This window comes from Triticum aestivum, chromosome 3A (genome assembly GCF_018294505.1).
Source record: "Triticum aestivum cultivar Chinese Spring chromosome 3A, IWGSC CS RefSeq v2.1, whole genome shotgun sequence".
Classification (NCBI taxonomy): Eukaryota; Viridiplantae; Streptophyta; class Magnoliopsida; order Poales; family Poaceae; genus Triticum; species Triticum aestivum.
In genome coordinates, this window is record NC_057800.1 from 24,694,157 (window position 1) to 24,708,531 (window position 14,375).

At 45.8% G+C, this 14,375-nt stretch overlaps 1 protein-coding gene across 1 annotated transcript; it reads right to left on the minus strand.

The window, feature by feature from the left end:
• Positions 1 to 1,293: 1,293 nt before the first annotated feature.
• Positions 1,294 to 6,311, minus strand: LOC123059962 (mannose-6-phosphate isomerase 1). The gene is made up of 5 exons (XM_044482522.1): positions 5,765 to 6,311; positions 5,496 to 5,663; positions 3,041 to 3,253; positions 2,059 to 2,325; positions 1,294 to 1,940 (listed from the first exon to the last, which is right to left on the minus strand). The coding sequence occupies exons 1-5, from the start codon at positions 6,140 to 6,142 to the stop codon at positions 1,557 to 1,559; spliced, it is 1,410 nt and encodes a 469-aa protein (XP_044338457.1). The 5' UTR covers positions 6,143 to 6,311; the 3' UTR covers positions 1,294 to 1,556.
• Positions 6,312 to 14,375: the final 8,064 nt, after the last annotated feature.

Sequence of the window (14,375 nt, forward strand, 5' to 3'; positions counted from 1 at the left end):
TTTAATACAATGATCTTCGACCAGCCTAATCTTCCCTAGTTACTCGATATCATTCCAACCAATAGTTCTTGGCAATTTAATCTAGTAATCTAAAAGTTGAAACACAAATTTTACCCTTTTTGGCAGTAAACACGATACAGTGTTCTGTAATCTGTAACTTCTGCATCTACCTATTATTAGTACTGAAGACTCACAGTTTCAATGTTCCTAGTCCAAATGTAATATATCCAACATGAATTGAGGGCTTTCAGGCCTTGGGAGCAACACCCTCAGTTTGTCTGCTGTACTAACCATGTGTAAAATGTACTCCCTCTGTAAACTAATATAAGAACGTTTACGGGGGGGAGTATCATGTTAACATCTTCCATATTACATATAACATCATAAATGCAGATAGTAAATAGCTCTTTTTTTTAAAACTTTTGCCCATGTCTTCTAGTAACCCACTTCTCTATGATCTTCCAATTTCCAAACGAAAACTGTTTTTCCACACATGCTGGAGAACAACAATAGGTTGCTTCGCCCAAGTTTTCCTGCTAATAAACACATAGCCGCCGACATGAAGACAATAGCCGGAAGAAAGAAGAACCAGCGAGAACTGACAAGTTCAGTGTGGAAAACAACAATAGGTTGCTTCGCCCGAGTTTTCCTTGATGTGCCAGGTAACTAATGTAAACACCATCCATTCATTCCTACTTTCAGTGTTAACAGCTGTTAAGTAAGGAAAGCGGATCAGCAGAGCTGCGGCTTGCTTCAGCCGGCGAAACTCTCTGAACTCTGAAGTCTCTGAAAATCCTGACGGCCGAAATACCACACGTTTGCTTTAATAAAGCTGGGCAGCAGCAGCAGCAAAGGTCGGGGTTCCCTGAGACCACGGCAAGAGAAAGAGAGAGTGCGACATGTTCAGTTGTTTACCTCTCTTACCGTTGACGGAGACCGGCGAGTGCATCAGCAATTCAGCACGCGGACACGGGCGACGACGACGACAACGAGTCCCAGTTTCTGACTGGTTCTGCGAAGCTGCTTGAATTGAACTCGCTGTGCGTGCAGCCGGCCACTGGGACTAAGGTTTGACGAGTGGAGCAGGGACAAATTCAGAGGTGTTTCGGAGCGAGGGGTGGAGCATCTGAAACCCAAAACTTCAGTGAAGAAGTCAAGAACAAAACCTTCAGCATGTTGAGACAGAGAACCACGTCGCAGACGGATCATATCCCATCCGTCGTCCCGACAGTGATCCTCCACCCGGACCTGGCAACCAAGAGGAGCAAGCAGAACGCTGAAATGCACAGGCACTGGTATATCAGCATCTCCAATTATCCTCTGAACTGGAGAACTGCACGATTTACATCTGGTCACTGAACTTTTACAGGTTAGCAGAAGGACTGAAACTTCTTATTCACAGGCACTGGTATATCAGCATGCCATGCCAGGGTACCTATATGCAAGGGACCTTGTTCTAAAGGCATCAAGGAACTTATTACTCGTCCATTGGACTATACATATTACATTAGCACTTGCATCCATCGGCCTATACTGTATGTATATCAGCGCCCCAGCTAACTCGCCATTTCGCATATGTTCTGCAGCTGGGACCTCTTCCCCGCAGCAGCAGCGTTGCACGCGTACAATGCTCTGCTGTTCACCCCAGCTCTGTACAGCTGCATCGTCGCATGGCCAGAAGCGGAGAGCCTAACCTCGGTGTGCGCGGGCACAAAGAAGACGTCGCCTTCCTTCGCCTTCTCGCCGTCTGACATGGAGTCTGCCTGAACCTCGCCCTCCCCGGTCATGACAAGGAAGATGGATGGACCTGGTACCGGTGGCATGACAACCACTTCACCTGGAGGCAGCAAGCAGCAGTCAACCTCGAACTCGTCAGTCGGAGGGGTGTAGCGTCGTACGTATGGCTGCACAGGTACCCCTCGCAGTATTTCAGGGAAGATCTGCATACAGAAAATATACTGTTTAGACATCAAGGAGAACATTAACTAGCACATGCAAGCTCTAATCTCTCTCTCAGGACCATAGTCGACAGTCGGCACAATTTCAAGCTAAACTCACCTGTTTGTATGTTAGCATGGAGCAGAGGGTCTGCACATCTCTGTATTTAGGTGTCAAACCAGCACGAACCACATTGTCCGAAGTAGCCATGCACTCGATGCATTCCCCGGACAGGTATGCGTGCGGTTCATTGGCACCGATATAAATTGCTTCACCTGGGCTGAGCTTGACATAGTTGAAGAGAAGTGCGGCTAGAACACCAACATCTTCTGGATACTGTCTCTCCAGAGACAAAACAAGTTCCTCCTTCTCTGTTAAGGTCCGAATCTGAACAATATCATCAGTAAAAACAGAATCTCAGGCTTGTCAAATGGCATTAATATTCTTTTCTTAAATACGAAAAGTACATTGCTGAATAGTGATGCACCATATTGCTGAACATCATCTTCTGTCAAGGATCGTTTCTTCTGTCAAGGATCGTTTCATATAGGAGGGAAATACAGCAGAAATTTTATCGAAGTAATGTAAATCTTAAGACAAAACTATGATTTGGTATTGTGATCTTCTACCAGCTTTATCTTCCCTAGTAACTCGATATCATTCCAACTAATAGTTCTTAGCAATTTAATCTAGTAATCTACCAGGTCAACCACAACTTTTACCCTTATCTGACAGTAAAGACGATACAGTGTTCTTATAGCTTTCGTGTCTACCTATCAGTACCGAGGACTCACAGTTTCCAATGTTCCTAGTCCAAATGTAATATATCCAACATGAATATAGGGCTTTCAGGCTTTGGGAGCAACACCTTCAGTTTGTCATCTATACTAACCATGTGTAAAATATCATGTTAACATCTTCAGTATTACATATAACATCTTAAATGCAGCGTAGTAAACAACATAGTTTTTTACTTTTTCTTCGGAGGCAACGATGTCAATTAGCAGGTTACATTCAGTACTATGTGCTGTGTGGTTTGACAGATTGCTATCATAAGAAAATAAAAATGACCACATACATCCTAGGTTAAGAAACCTTTTACCTCGCTCTCATCATTCAGGCGACCCTTCAATTTATTAACTGCTTCGGAAACTGCTTCTTTACTTGCTGTCATTAGCTTAGCGAATGCTGATTGCAGACTGGATTTTACATCATTGCCACCATGATACTCTTTTACAGTCATAAGCTTGTCAGCATCTTCATGTCCGATCAGCCCTGCAACTTCAGGTACAGTCCTTATAACATCCTTGAGCTCCTACACCATGGTATAAACATCATATTACTTTACAAGTAAAACTACTAGAAGGCATCTAAGAGAACATTGATGCCAATAAAACTGTGCCTGTTCTTGAAACAAATGATTCCCCTTTGTATTAAAAAAATGAACATAAGAAAATGTGTGATGTGCTCCTGATCTCATTGAACATATATGTGTGGCTAAGTAAAAGACAACGGCCAAAAACAAAAAAAAAATGTTAAAGAAAATGTAAAATGAAAGTATAAAGTTGTACAATTTGGTCTTCTATAGATCTAGGAACACTTTGTAAGCTACCTGTTTAGACAGGCGAAAAAGCAAACATGTGTACTACTTCCGTGCCCATATCAAAGAACTACTACTTCCAAGTATTATTTCTGGTGGATGTTCTTCATCAAGCGCAACACAGGTTTTGTGAAGGCTTTCGCTTAATAGCTGTACTTACTATTTCCAATTTCATTTCAGTTGCCCTACTAATCTACATTTGTATTTACCGCCTTCCAATAACCAATCGGTTACACATGCCCTTGTACAAAATTCAACTTTACTACTACAATATTTTACCATAGAAATCAACTAGATAGGAATGAACAAGTACTAGATCCCGAGTTTGATCCAATCAGTCCCACGCCACATGTCAGTCTTGTTATAAAACAACCCCTGTAATTTTTTACAAAGCAATCAGGTCCCTACAAATATTTTTAGAAAAAGCAATCAGGTCCCTGCAATATTTTTTTTAAAAAAGAAATCTAAACATGTGCCATGTTGTCTTAGAAGAAACTGGGGAAGATAGCAATTTTGGCTTGCATTATTACTTGACTTGAAGAAGTCAAGGCGTGACTGTTCCTACCGAGATTCAGCTGAGCCTAAAATAGTCTGACAGTCCAAGCGCACACATTTGGCTTGGCGCATATACTCCATGGTGTTAGTTATATAAGTGGATTTATATGCAGAGGCGCAACAGAAGCGGACTTGTATAAGCGGTGGCCAAAGGGGACAAAGCAATGCGCACGCGGTGAGCGGTGAACTGTACTTACTGTTTCCAATTTCATTTCAGTTGTCCTCCTGTAAAGTACTACATCCCTTTTTATTCCTTTTTATGACAAGTATTTTCGGACAGAGGGAGTACCTCTGTAAACTTTTATAAGACACTTTAGATCACCTAAAACGTCTTATAAAAGTTTACGGAGGGAGTACATTGGTATTTACCGCCTACCAATAGCCAATCGGTTACAAATGCCCCTGTACATAATTCAACTTTAGAACTACAATACATTTACCATAGAATTTTCAACTTGATAGGAATGAACAGGTACTAGATCCTGAGTTTGATCCACACACACATCGGGGTGAAAAAAACCTTCTGCGAAGAACAAAAGGGTATAGATTTGAAAAGCCGGATATGGTTGTCCAATTTTGTTTTATTTTTCTGAATCACTAACCCCAAATCTGTGTCCTGTTCTGGCACTCGTGTCTATCTCCAAGCAACAGCGGCGCATGCCCACGAGTTCTTGGATAGGTGATAGGTGGTACAGCCGGCTGGCCCGCGTGTCGCATTTATGTATTTAGAGATAGATCATGGTATTTACATGTCAGCAAAATTGGTTGTGGGACACCATTATTTCGTGCCTGATATGCAGTTTTTCTTTCAAATAAATATGTGATTTTCTAAATGTAGAGCTTGGTGAGTATATCGACTAGCCAAGCAGGAAGTAACGGACATGTAAATGTGCATCAACTAGGAAAGAGTTGAAACAAACCATTTACCTGGTAAAAAAAATATTACGGTAAAGCTATCTGACGAACGTTCGGTTGGGGTGAGACCCCAGCGAACGCGAACGCCCCCAGAGGTACACGATCTAGATCCAACGGGTGGCAGTTTTCGGCGATTTTTGCACCAAAAAATACACAATTGCTTGGCATATTCTAAAACTCCCACACGATACGCCGACCTTCCAAAATTAAGGTGCAATATTGCGAGGAATTAGGATGGCATTTTCTTCTGGAACACGCATCTAAACATGTGGCACGCATCCTGAAGAAGTCAAGGCGTGCTTGCTCCTAGCGAGATTCAGTTGAGCCTAAAATAGTCTGACAGTCCAAGCGCACACGTCGTATACTCTTATAGATAAGAAATATGTGCAGAGGTGCAACGGAACTGGACTTATCTACGGGGTGGTGACAGGGGGCGCAACAGCACTGCGCACGCGGTGGCGGTTGGGACGCACGGAGACGCACGCACCTGGATGCCGGCGAAGCCGAAGAGCGCGCGGAAGTCGGTGACGGCGATGGCCATCTCCGGCTTGTGGTTGGCGTCCCGGTACGTGGCCGGCCGCATGGCGTGCAGCAGCTCCGCCAGCCCCTTGTCCGGGTGCGCCTGGATCGACAGCGGCTTCGCCACCGCCAGCACCTGCACGCGGGAAAATCGCACGACGGTGACAGAGTCAGCTTCGCGAGCACGTCATGGTTGAGGAGCAGAACTGCAGAGCAGAGGAAGGAGGCGGCGGGCACCTTGAAGAGGAACGGGAGGTCGCCGGCCCAGCGCGCGGCGACGGCGGGGCCGAGCGCGGCCGGGTTACGCGCGAGCCAGGTGCCGAGGGGCTCGCCGCCGGGGAGCACGGCGGAGGGCGCGGCCGGGTGCGTGCCCATCCAGAGCTCCGCGTAGGGGCGGGCCTCGTCGATTTCGGCGGCGGAGTCCGCGGCTGAGAGGCGCGCGACGAGGGAGGCGGCGCCGCGCCGGCCCCACTCGTACTGCTGCACGCCGCAGCGCAGCCGCAGCGGCGGCGGCAGCTCCGGCGCGGCGGGCTCGGGCGGCGCACGGTCGTCCGGCGCGGAGGCCTCGGGCAGCGCCGGCGGGGAGGGCGCGGGCGCGGTGGAGGGAGCGCCCATTCTTTCTCTCTCGGGGGTGAGGGAGCAGGGCGGGGAGCAGTTCGTCTGGGCGTGGCGTGGTGCGGGCGGGTGTTTTCTCGGGAGATCGGTGCGGGAACGGGGCGCGGAGGAGGAATTTTAAGGGGAGGGAAGAAGATCGGCGCGGCGTGGCGTGGCGAGCGAACCGGCCGCGTCGGTCGCATGGGTACCCGGGGCGCCACGCGTTGGAGTTGCCGCGCCGCTTCCACGTAGTGATGTATGCCGGTTTGGCTCGTTGGAAGGCGTTGGATCAGAGATGGAGTACGTATTTATTACCCCTAATTGCGACCCAAATTTGACAAAACCAAATCAGATTAACTGTGTGTTTTCGTAGGATCCGGTTTGCCTGCTCCCTCCCCGTGCTTCCATGCGTTCTCCCACGTCATCCTACAGTTTTTTAATGGGTCCCGATAACTGCCACACGTGTGGTGTATCGGATAGTTGTGCCACACGCCTCGTGTGGCATGGACAGCAACCAGCCCACACACCTACGTGTGGGCAAAACAACTAATGCCCACACATGTCTTTTTTTCCCTCCTGAACCCTCTCACACGCGTGCGTGTGGGCGAAATTGATAACGCCCACACGCCCGTGTGTCAGGCCTCGTACCCTTCTGGTCCCGCACGTGACGCGTGACGCTCACCGCGCGCCCGCAGTTGTCATGGTCCAGACCCTCGTCCATGTTCGTTTATCTGCAGTTGCCATGTCGCTGAACTACGGTTGCCATGTCGGACAACTGCAGTTGCCATGGTTGCTCAACTGCAGTTGCCATGTATGGTCTGATCTAATGTAGTTGCCATGATTTCATAACTTTAGGAGTTGCCACATATTAACACTAGGCAGTTGAGAGAGTTACCATGTGCTCACAAGCATGCTAGGGCAGTTGCCATGTAAAATGGAAGAGTTGCCATCTGCTTACGTGCACGTTAGGGCAGTTGCAATGTATGTGCACGTTGGGGCAGTTGCCATGTACCATGCAAAAACACATGGCAACTCGGTAAAAGACAGTTGCCATCTGCTTACGTGCATACTAGGCAGTTGCCATGTACCCTGCAAAAACACATGGCAACTCGGGTAAAAAAAGAAAGTTGTCACCTGCTTATAAAAGCACACTAGAGGCAGTTGCCATGTGCACTGCAAAAACACATGGCAACTAGCAGCTTACGTGTGGGAGAGGAGACGGGCGTGTGGGCGAGATGGCAAATGCCCACACACCAGCCCTTGTGCGTGACTGAAAACTGGTATGTGGGTGAACTGCTAAACGCCCACACACCGGCCCCTCCTTGTGGTAAAATGGATGTGTGGGCGAACTATGTCACACACCACACACACGCCTTGTCCTACGTGGCACAGAAAATCAGTCAGATTGTGTCAAGATTCGTGCATATAGTACTGGACGGTGATGGATGCGTGTGGTCGAGATGGTCAACGCCCACACGTGTGGGCGTTAACATTTCCGTTTTTTTATTTCTAATCTAATCATCTCCTCTTGATTTTAAGGAGATGGGGCCGGGTTTTATTTTGTTTCAATTAAATCAAGCCACGTAGACAGGAGCATGAATGGGCACACGACGGGGAAGTAGACAAATCTCGTCCGTTTTTTAGGGGTGAACGCTGATATATAACACGTCAGTTTCCTTGTTACCAGGTACAGTGGTTTTTATTTTATTCTGGGAAGGTCGTTATGGCTAGAGTATTTAACTTTAGAAGGCATTTACACCGTCCACAAGTCCCTTGAGGATATAGCATGAAGGCTCGTCAAGCCAATTATTACGGCTTTTATATTACTACCTCCGTTTCAGTTTACAAGTCCTACACGTATACCTATGTTGCTAATTTTATCACTCTAATATAAACTATATAACACAAAAATTATACCTTTTGAAAATAGAAACTTTGAAGTTTATGTTGGTATATTTTTTGTAATATATGACTTGTATTAGGTTGGTCAAATTGACAATCTAAGGGTACGCACACGCCTTCTAAATTGAGAGAGAGCTAGTACAATTTTTTTTAGAAAAAGCTAAACTTAGCTAGTAGCTCATGGGCCACGGCATTATCTGCACGCGGTACAATGCTTTCTTAATGTAGAAGTGCATGCTCTAGCTAATGTAATCGAAACACCGATCTGATGGAAGAGACTAGACAAGATATTTATACGTCAACACTTAATGTTGCGTGTTTATTTGCATCATACGGAAGTCATGCTTCAAACACCGTAAATGCTTCAGAAATTTGTATTTCTTTCCATCGTATACGAAAGTCATGCTTGCAACGCTACAAATCATGCTTCATAAAACCCAACTCAATTTCTCTCTAACCTCGGCTCGTCGACGATTTGGTGGACAACAACGTGCGCGTGCGCTAGATCGAAAGCATATCAGAGACGATGGGCGACATGCCTGGAGGAAGAGGATGCAAGGATAGCAGGGGTTGAAAGGGTAGCTTGAACAGGCCTCGATAAGGATGACAATACATGTTTTCGTCGGTATTTTTTGTCATGAATGTGCCACTTTCATGACATAAAATGTTTTCGTTTGGGTCAAAATGTCACATATGTGTATTTTTCTCTTGTAGTGTTGAGTGCCATAATTTAACATGTTTTTCAACATGCGTATAGACGAGGCATGTTATAGGCAGAAGAAGACCTCCTGCATTGGCTGTTGTGCCTTGTAGGTTTGAATGTGGGAACAGATCCCTGCTGGCCGTCCACTGAAAAAGGACCCGCCTGGTCAATGGAAGTGGTCTTATGATGAGGATCCTCGAGCGCTTCCCCGTAGTCAGGTAACTATGGGCTAGTGTGGAAGTGTGCATGTCACGCTTTATAGGGTGATAAAAATCATACATCAACGAGCTCGATACATGGATAATTTGCCTCATTGTGGTCGAATGCTTTCTACAGAGTTACATGATGTGATGTAGGTCAAATGAAGGCCGTACATGGTCATGGGATAATTCCCTTTGAACGTGATGTATCATGGTCCGGTTGATTTTGTTCAAGCGTCACATGAACGGGCGGTTGACAGAGGCCACGCATGCAGAAATTAGATCCTTCCAGAGATCCTTGTTCTTACATGTCCTGTAAAAAATTGCCATGAAATGTCCCATGCACCATCGGTGATGCATCCTCGCATGCCCTGGAATGTCAATATTCACAACCTCCAATATGATACCTCCCTATCTGGAGCAATGCTCATTCTCCTCACATGAGCCATGACCATTCCGAATTGACTCGGTTCTCGACTGATGCCAAAGAAAATGCCATGGGCAACACTTATTAGCGTCGTGTGCCAATGCTATTATGAGTTTGCCCTTGTATTTGCATGTACAGAATGTTTCATCTATAAACAAAACGATTGATGGTGTGTTGAAAAGTCGTGATGCATGGGTCGAAAGTCTAGAAGGCAGAATGGAACACTCAATCATCATCCTCGGCCATATGATACATGCATGGGTTCCTGTAGGTCATCGCTCCCAATAACCTAGGGAGGAAGTTGTATGCTTCTATCCATCTACTATAGAACATTTTAAGAGCGACTTGTTTGGCCTTTCATGTCTTAACGTACTTCACTCTGTGTCTGAACATATCATCTTCCAAACTCATCATCAACTTCACCTTAGTGGTCGAGGTTCTTGGTTACATGTTTCATGAATTTATCCCCGATGAGTTTAGAGGTCAGCCGATGATTGGCGCATTACCTTGACGACATGCACTTCCACCCTTTCATCAACAATCGACACAGTTCTAATCGAGCTCATATCATCTAATGATGTTTGGTTCAAGTCAAGATGAAAGAGAGGACCTTTCACTTTGCTGGCAAATAATTCAAGTGATTTGAATTTCCAGGGCGCAATACCTCCTTTTTTGCACACCATTGCAAATCCGACTTGATAGACATCTTCTTCATTAGATATTTATGCCCAGCCCAACACCAAACCTTCTTAACAGTTCCACTTGGTCACTTGGATTCATCCTATTTAACACAATCTTTATTTGTTCCACAACCTCCTCATAACTAGGATTTTTAACAAATGCGAACACTTCCTCCTCGTTCTCAACAATCTCGGCATTCATAAATGCCGCCTTCTGAATGTAATGAACATTCACGATTCTCACCATCTAAAAAACAATGGCAATGCAAAATAATTAAAAGTATCAACGACAATGACAAATCTACCATGTGGCATCGAAAACACATCACAACAATATCTAATACAAACCCTAGACCTAAACATAGTCCATCCACATTCGAAATCACTATATTTGGCAAACCCTAATGGTTACTGTTGGGGAACGTAGCATGCAATTTAAAAAAAATCCTACGATCAGGCATGATCTATCTAGGAGATGCATAGCAACGAGAGGGAGAGTGTGTCTACGTACCCTCGTAGACCGAAAGCGGAAGCGTTAGGTTAACACGGTTGATGTAGTCGAACGTCTTTGCGATCCAACCGATCAAGTACCGAACGTACGGTACCTCCGAGTTCAGCACACGTTCAGCTCAATGACGTCCCTCGAACTCTTGATCCAGCATAGGGTTGAGGGAGAGTTTCGTCGGCACGACGGCGTGGTGATGTGATCCGCGCAGGGCTTCGCCTAAGCACTATGACGCTATGACCGGAGGAGTAAACTGTGGAGGGGGGCACCGCACACGGCTAAGAGAATAACTATTGTGCTTTGGGGTGCCCTTGCCCCCGTATATAAAGGAGGGGAGGAGGAGGCTGGCCACCAGGGGCGCGCCAAGGAGAGGGGAGTCCTAGTAGGATCCTCCCCCCCCCCGGTAATTTTTTCCTTCTCATGGAGGGGGAAAGAGGGAAGGGAGAGGGAAGAGGAAAAGGAAAGGGGTGTTGGGGAACGTAGTAATTTTAAAATTTTCCTACGCACACGCAAGGATCATGGTGATGCATAACAACGAGAGGGGAGAGTGTGTCCACGTACCCTCGTAGACCGAAAGCGGAAGCGTTAGCACAACGCGGTTGATGTAGTCGTACGTCTTCACGATCCGACTGATCAAGCACCGAACGCACGGCACCTCCGAGTTCTGCACACGTTCAACTCGATGATGTTCCTCGAACTCCGATCCAACCGAGCTTTGAGGGAGAGTTCCGTCAGCACGACGGCGTGGTGACGATGATGATGTTCTACCGACGCAGGGCTTCGCCTAAGCACCGCTACTATATGATCGAGGTGGATTATGGTGGAGGGGGGCACCGCACACGGCTAAAAGATCCAAGAGATCAATTGTTGTGTCTATGGGGTGCCCCGCTCCTCCGTATATAAAGGGGAGAGGAGGAGGGGGCCGACCAAGAGGAGGAGGCACACCCAAGGGGGGGAATCCTACTCCAAGTAGGTTTTGCCCCCCTTTCCTATTCCAACTAGGAGAAGGGGAAGGAGGAGGTGGAGAGAAGGAAGGAGAAGGGGGGCCGCCGCCCCCTTCCCTTTCCCAATTCGGATTGGGGCAAGGGGGGCCGCGCGCCACCTCCTGCCACCTCTCCTCTTCCACCACTTGGGCCCATGACGCCCAATAACCCCCCGGTACTCTGGTATATATCCGATAACCCCCGGAACCATTCCGGTGTTCGAATATGGCCGTCCAATATATCAATCTTCATGTCTTGACCATTTCGAGACTCCTCGTCATGTCCGTGATCATATCTGGGACTCCGAACTACCTTCGGTACATAAAAACACATAAACTCATAATATAATCATCATTGAACTTTAAGCGTGCGGACCCTACGGGTTCGAGAACTATGTAGACATGACCGAGACACGTCTCCGGTCAATAACCAATAGCAGAACCTGTATGCTCATATTGGTTCCTACATATTCTACGAAGATCTTTATCGGTCAAACCGCATAACAACATACGTTGTTCCCTTTGTCATCGGTATGTTACTTGTCCGAGATTCGATCGTCGGTATCTCAATACCTAGTTCAATCTCGTTACCGGTAGGTCTCTTTACTCGTTCCGTAATACATCATCCTGCAACTAACTCATTAGTTACAATGCTTGCAAGGCTTGAGTGATGTGTATTACCGAGTGGGCCCAGAGATACCTCTCCGACAATCGAAGTGACAAATCCTAATCTTGAAATACGCCAACCCAACAAGTACCTTTGGAGACACCTGTAGAGCACCTTTATAATCACCCAGTTACATTGTGACGTTTGGTAGAACACAAAGTGTTCCTCCGGTAAACGGGAGTTGCATAATCTCATAGTCACAGGAACATGTATAAGTCATGAAGAAAGCAATAGCAAGAAACTAAACGATCAAGTGCTAGGCTAACGGAATTGGTCAATTCAATCACATCATTCTCTAATGATGTGATCCTGTTAATCAAATGACAACTCTTTGTCTATGGTTAGAAAACATAACCATATTTGATTCAACGAGCTAGTCAAGTAGAGGCATACTAGTGACACTTTGTTTTGTCTATGTATTCACACATGTATCATGTTTCCGGTTAGTACAATTCTAGCATGAATAATAAACATTTATCATGATATAAGGAAATAAATAATAAATTTATTATTGCCTCTAGGGCATATTTTCAGTCTCCCACTTGCACTAGAGTCAATAATCTAGATTACACAGTAATGATTCTAACACCCATGGAGCTTTGGTGCTGATCATGTTTTGCTCGTGGAAGAGGCTTAGTCAACGGGTCTGCAACATTCAGATCCGTATGTATCTTGCAAATCTCTATGTCTCCCACCTGGACATGATCCCAGATGGAGTTGAAGTGTCTCTTGATGTGCTTGGTTCTCTTGTGAAATCTGGACTCCTTTGCTAAAGCAATTGCACCAGTATTGTCACAAAAGATTTTCATTGGACCCGATGCACTAGGTATGACACCTAGATCAGATATGAACTCCTTCATCTAGACTCCTTCATTTGCTGCTTCTGAAGCAGCTATGTACTCCGCTTCACATGTAGATCCCGCTACGATGCATTGTTTAGAACTGCACCAACTGACAGCTCCGCCGTTTAATAAAAATATGTATCTAGTTTGCGATTTAGAATCGTCCGGATCAGTGTCAAAGCTTGCATCAACGTAACCATTTATGACGAGCTCTCTATCACCTACATAAACGAGAAACATATCCTTCGTCCTTTTCAGGTATTTCAGGATGTTCTTGACCGCTGTCCAGTGATCCACTCCTAGATTACTTTGGTACCTCCCCGCTAAACTAATAGCAAGGCACACATCATGTCTGGTACACGGCATTGTATAGATGATAGAGCCTATGGCTGAAGCATAGGGAACATCTTTCGTTTTCTCTCTATCTTCTGCAGTAGTCGGGCATTGAGTCTTACTCAACTTCACACCTTGTAACACAGGCAAGAACCCTTTCTTTGCTTGATCCATTTTGAACTTCTTCAAAACTTTGTCAAGGTATGTGCTTTGTGAAAGTCCAATTAAGCGTCTCGATCTATCTCTATAGATCTTGATGCCCAATATATAAGTAGCTTCACCGAGGTCTTTCATTGAAAAACTCTTATTCAAATATCCTTTTATGCTATACAGAAATTCTATATCATTTCCAATCAACAATATGTCATCCACATATAATATCAGAAATGCTACAGAGCTCCCACTCACTTTCTTGTAAATGCAGGCTTCTCCACAACTCTGTATAAAACCATAGGCTTTGATCACACTATCAAAACGTTTATGCCAACTCCGAGAGTCTTGCACTAGTCCATAAATGGATTGCTGGAGCTTGCACACTTTGTTAGCTCCCTTTGGATCGACAAAACCTCCCGGTTGCATCATATACAACTCTTCTTCCAGAAATCCATTCAGGAATGCAGTTTTGACATCCATTTGCCAAATTTCATAATCATAAAATGCAGAAATTGCTAACATGATTCGGACAGACTTAAGCATCACTACGGGTGAGAAAGTCTCATCGTAGGCAATCCCTTGAACTTGTCGAAAACCTTTTGCAACAAGTCGAGCTTTATAGACAGTAACATTAGCGTCAGCGTCACTCCTCTTCTTGAGGATCCATTTATTTTCAATGGCTTGCCGATCATCGGGCAAGTCAACCAAAGTCCACACTTTGTTCTCATACATGGATCCCATCTCAGATTTCATGGCCTCAAGCCATTTTGCGGAATCTGGGCTCACCATCGCTTCTTCATAGTTCGTAGGTTCGTCATGGTCTAGCAACATAACCTCCAGAACAGGATTACCGTACCACT

What these genes read in the sequence shown, in the direction of transcription:
- LOC123059962 (XM_044482522.1), bottom strand. Translation starts at nt 6,142, where the DNA reads ATGGGCGCTCCCTCCACCGCGCCCGCGCCCTCCCCGCCGGCGCTGCCC. An exon ending in TCGGCTTCGCCGGCATCCAG is followed by an intron (nt 3,254 to 5,495) that starts GTGCGTGCGTCT and finishes ACCATGGTGTAG; the next exon opens with GAGCTCAAGGATGTTATAAG. An exon ending in CCATGCTAACATACAAACAG is followed by an intron (nt 1,941 to 2,058) that starts GTGAGTTTAGCT and finishes TTCTGTATGCAG; the next exon opens with ATCTTCCCTGAAATACTGCG.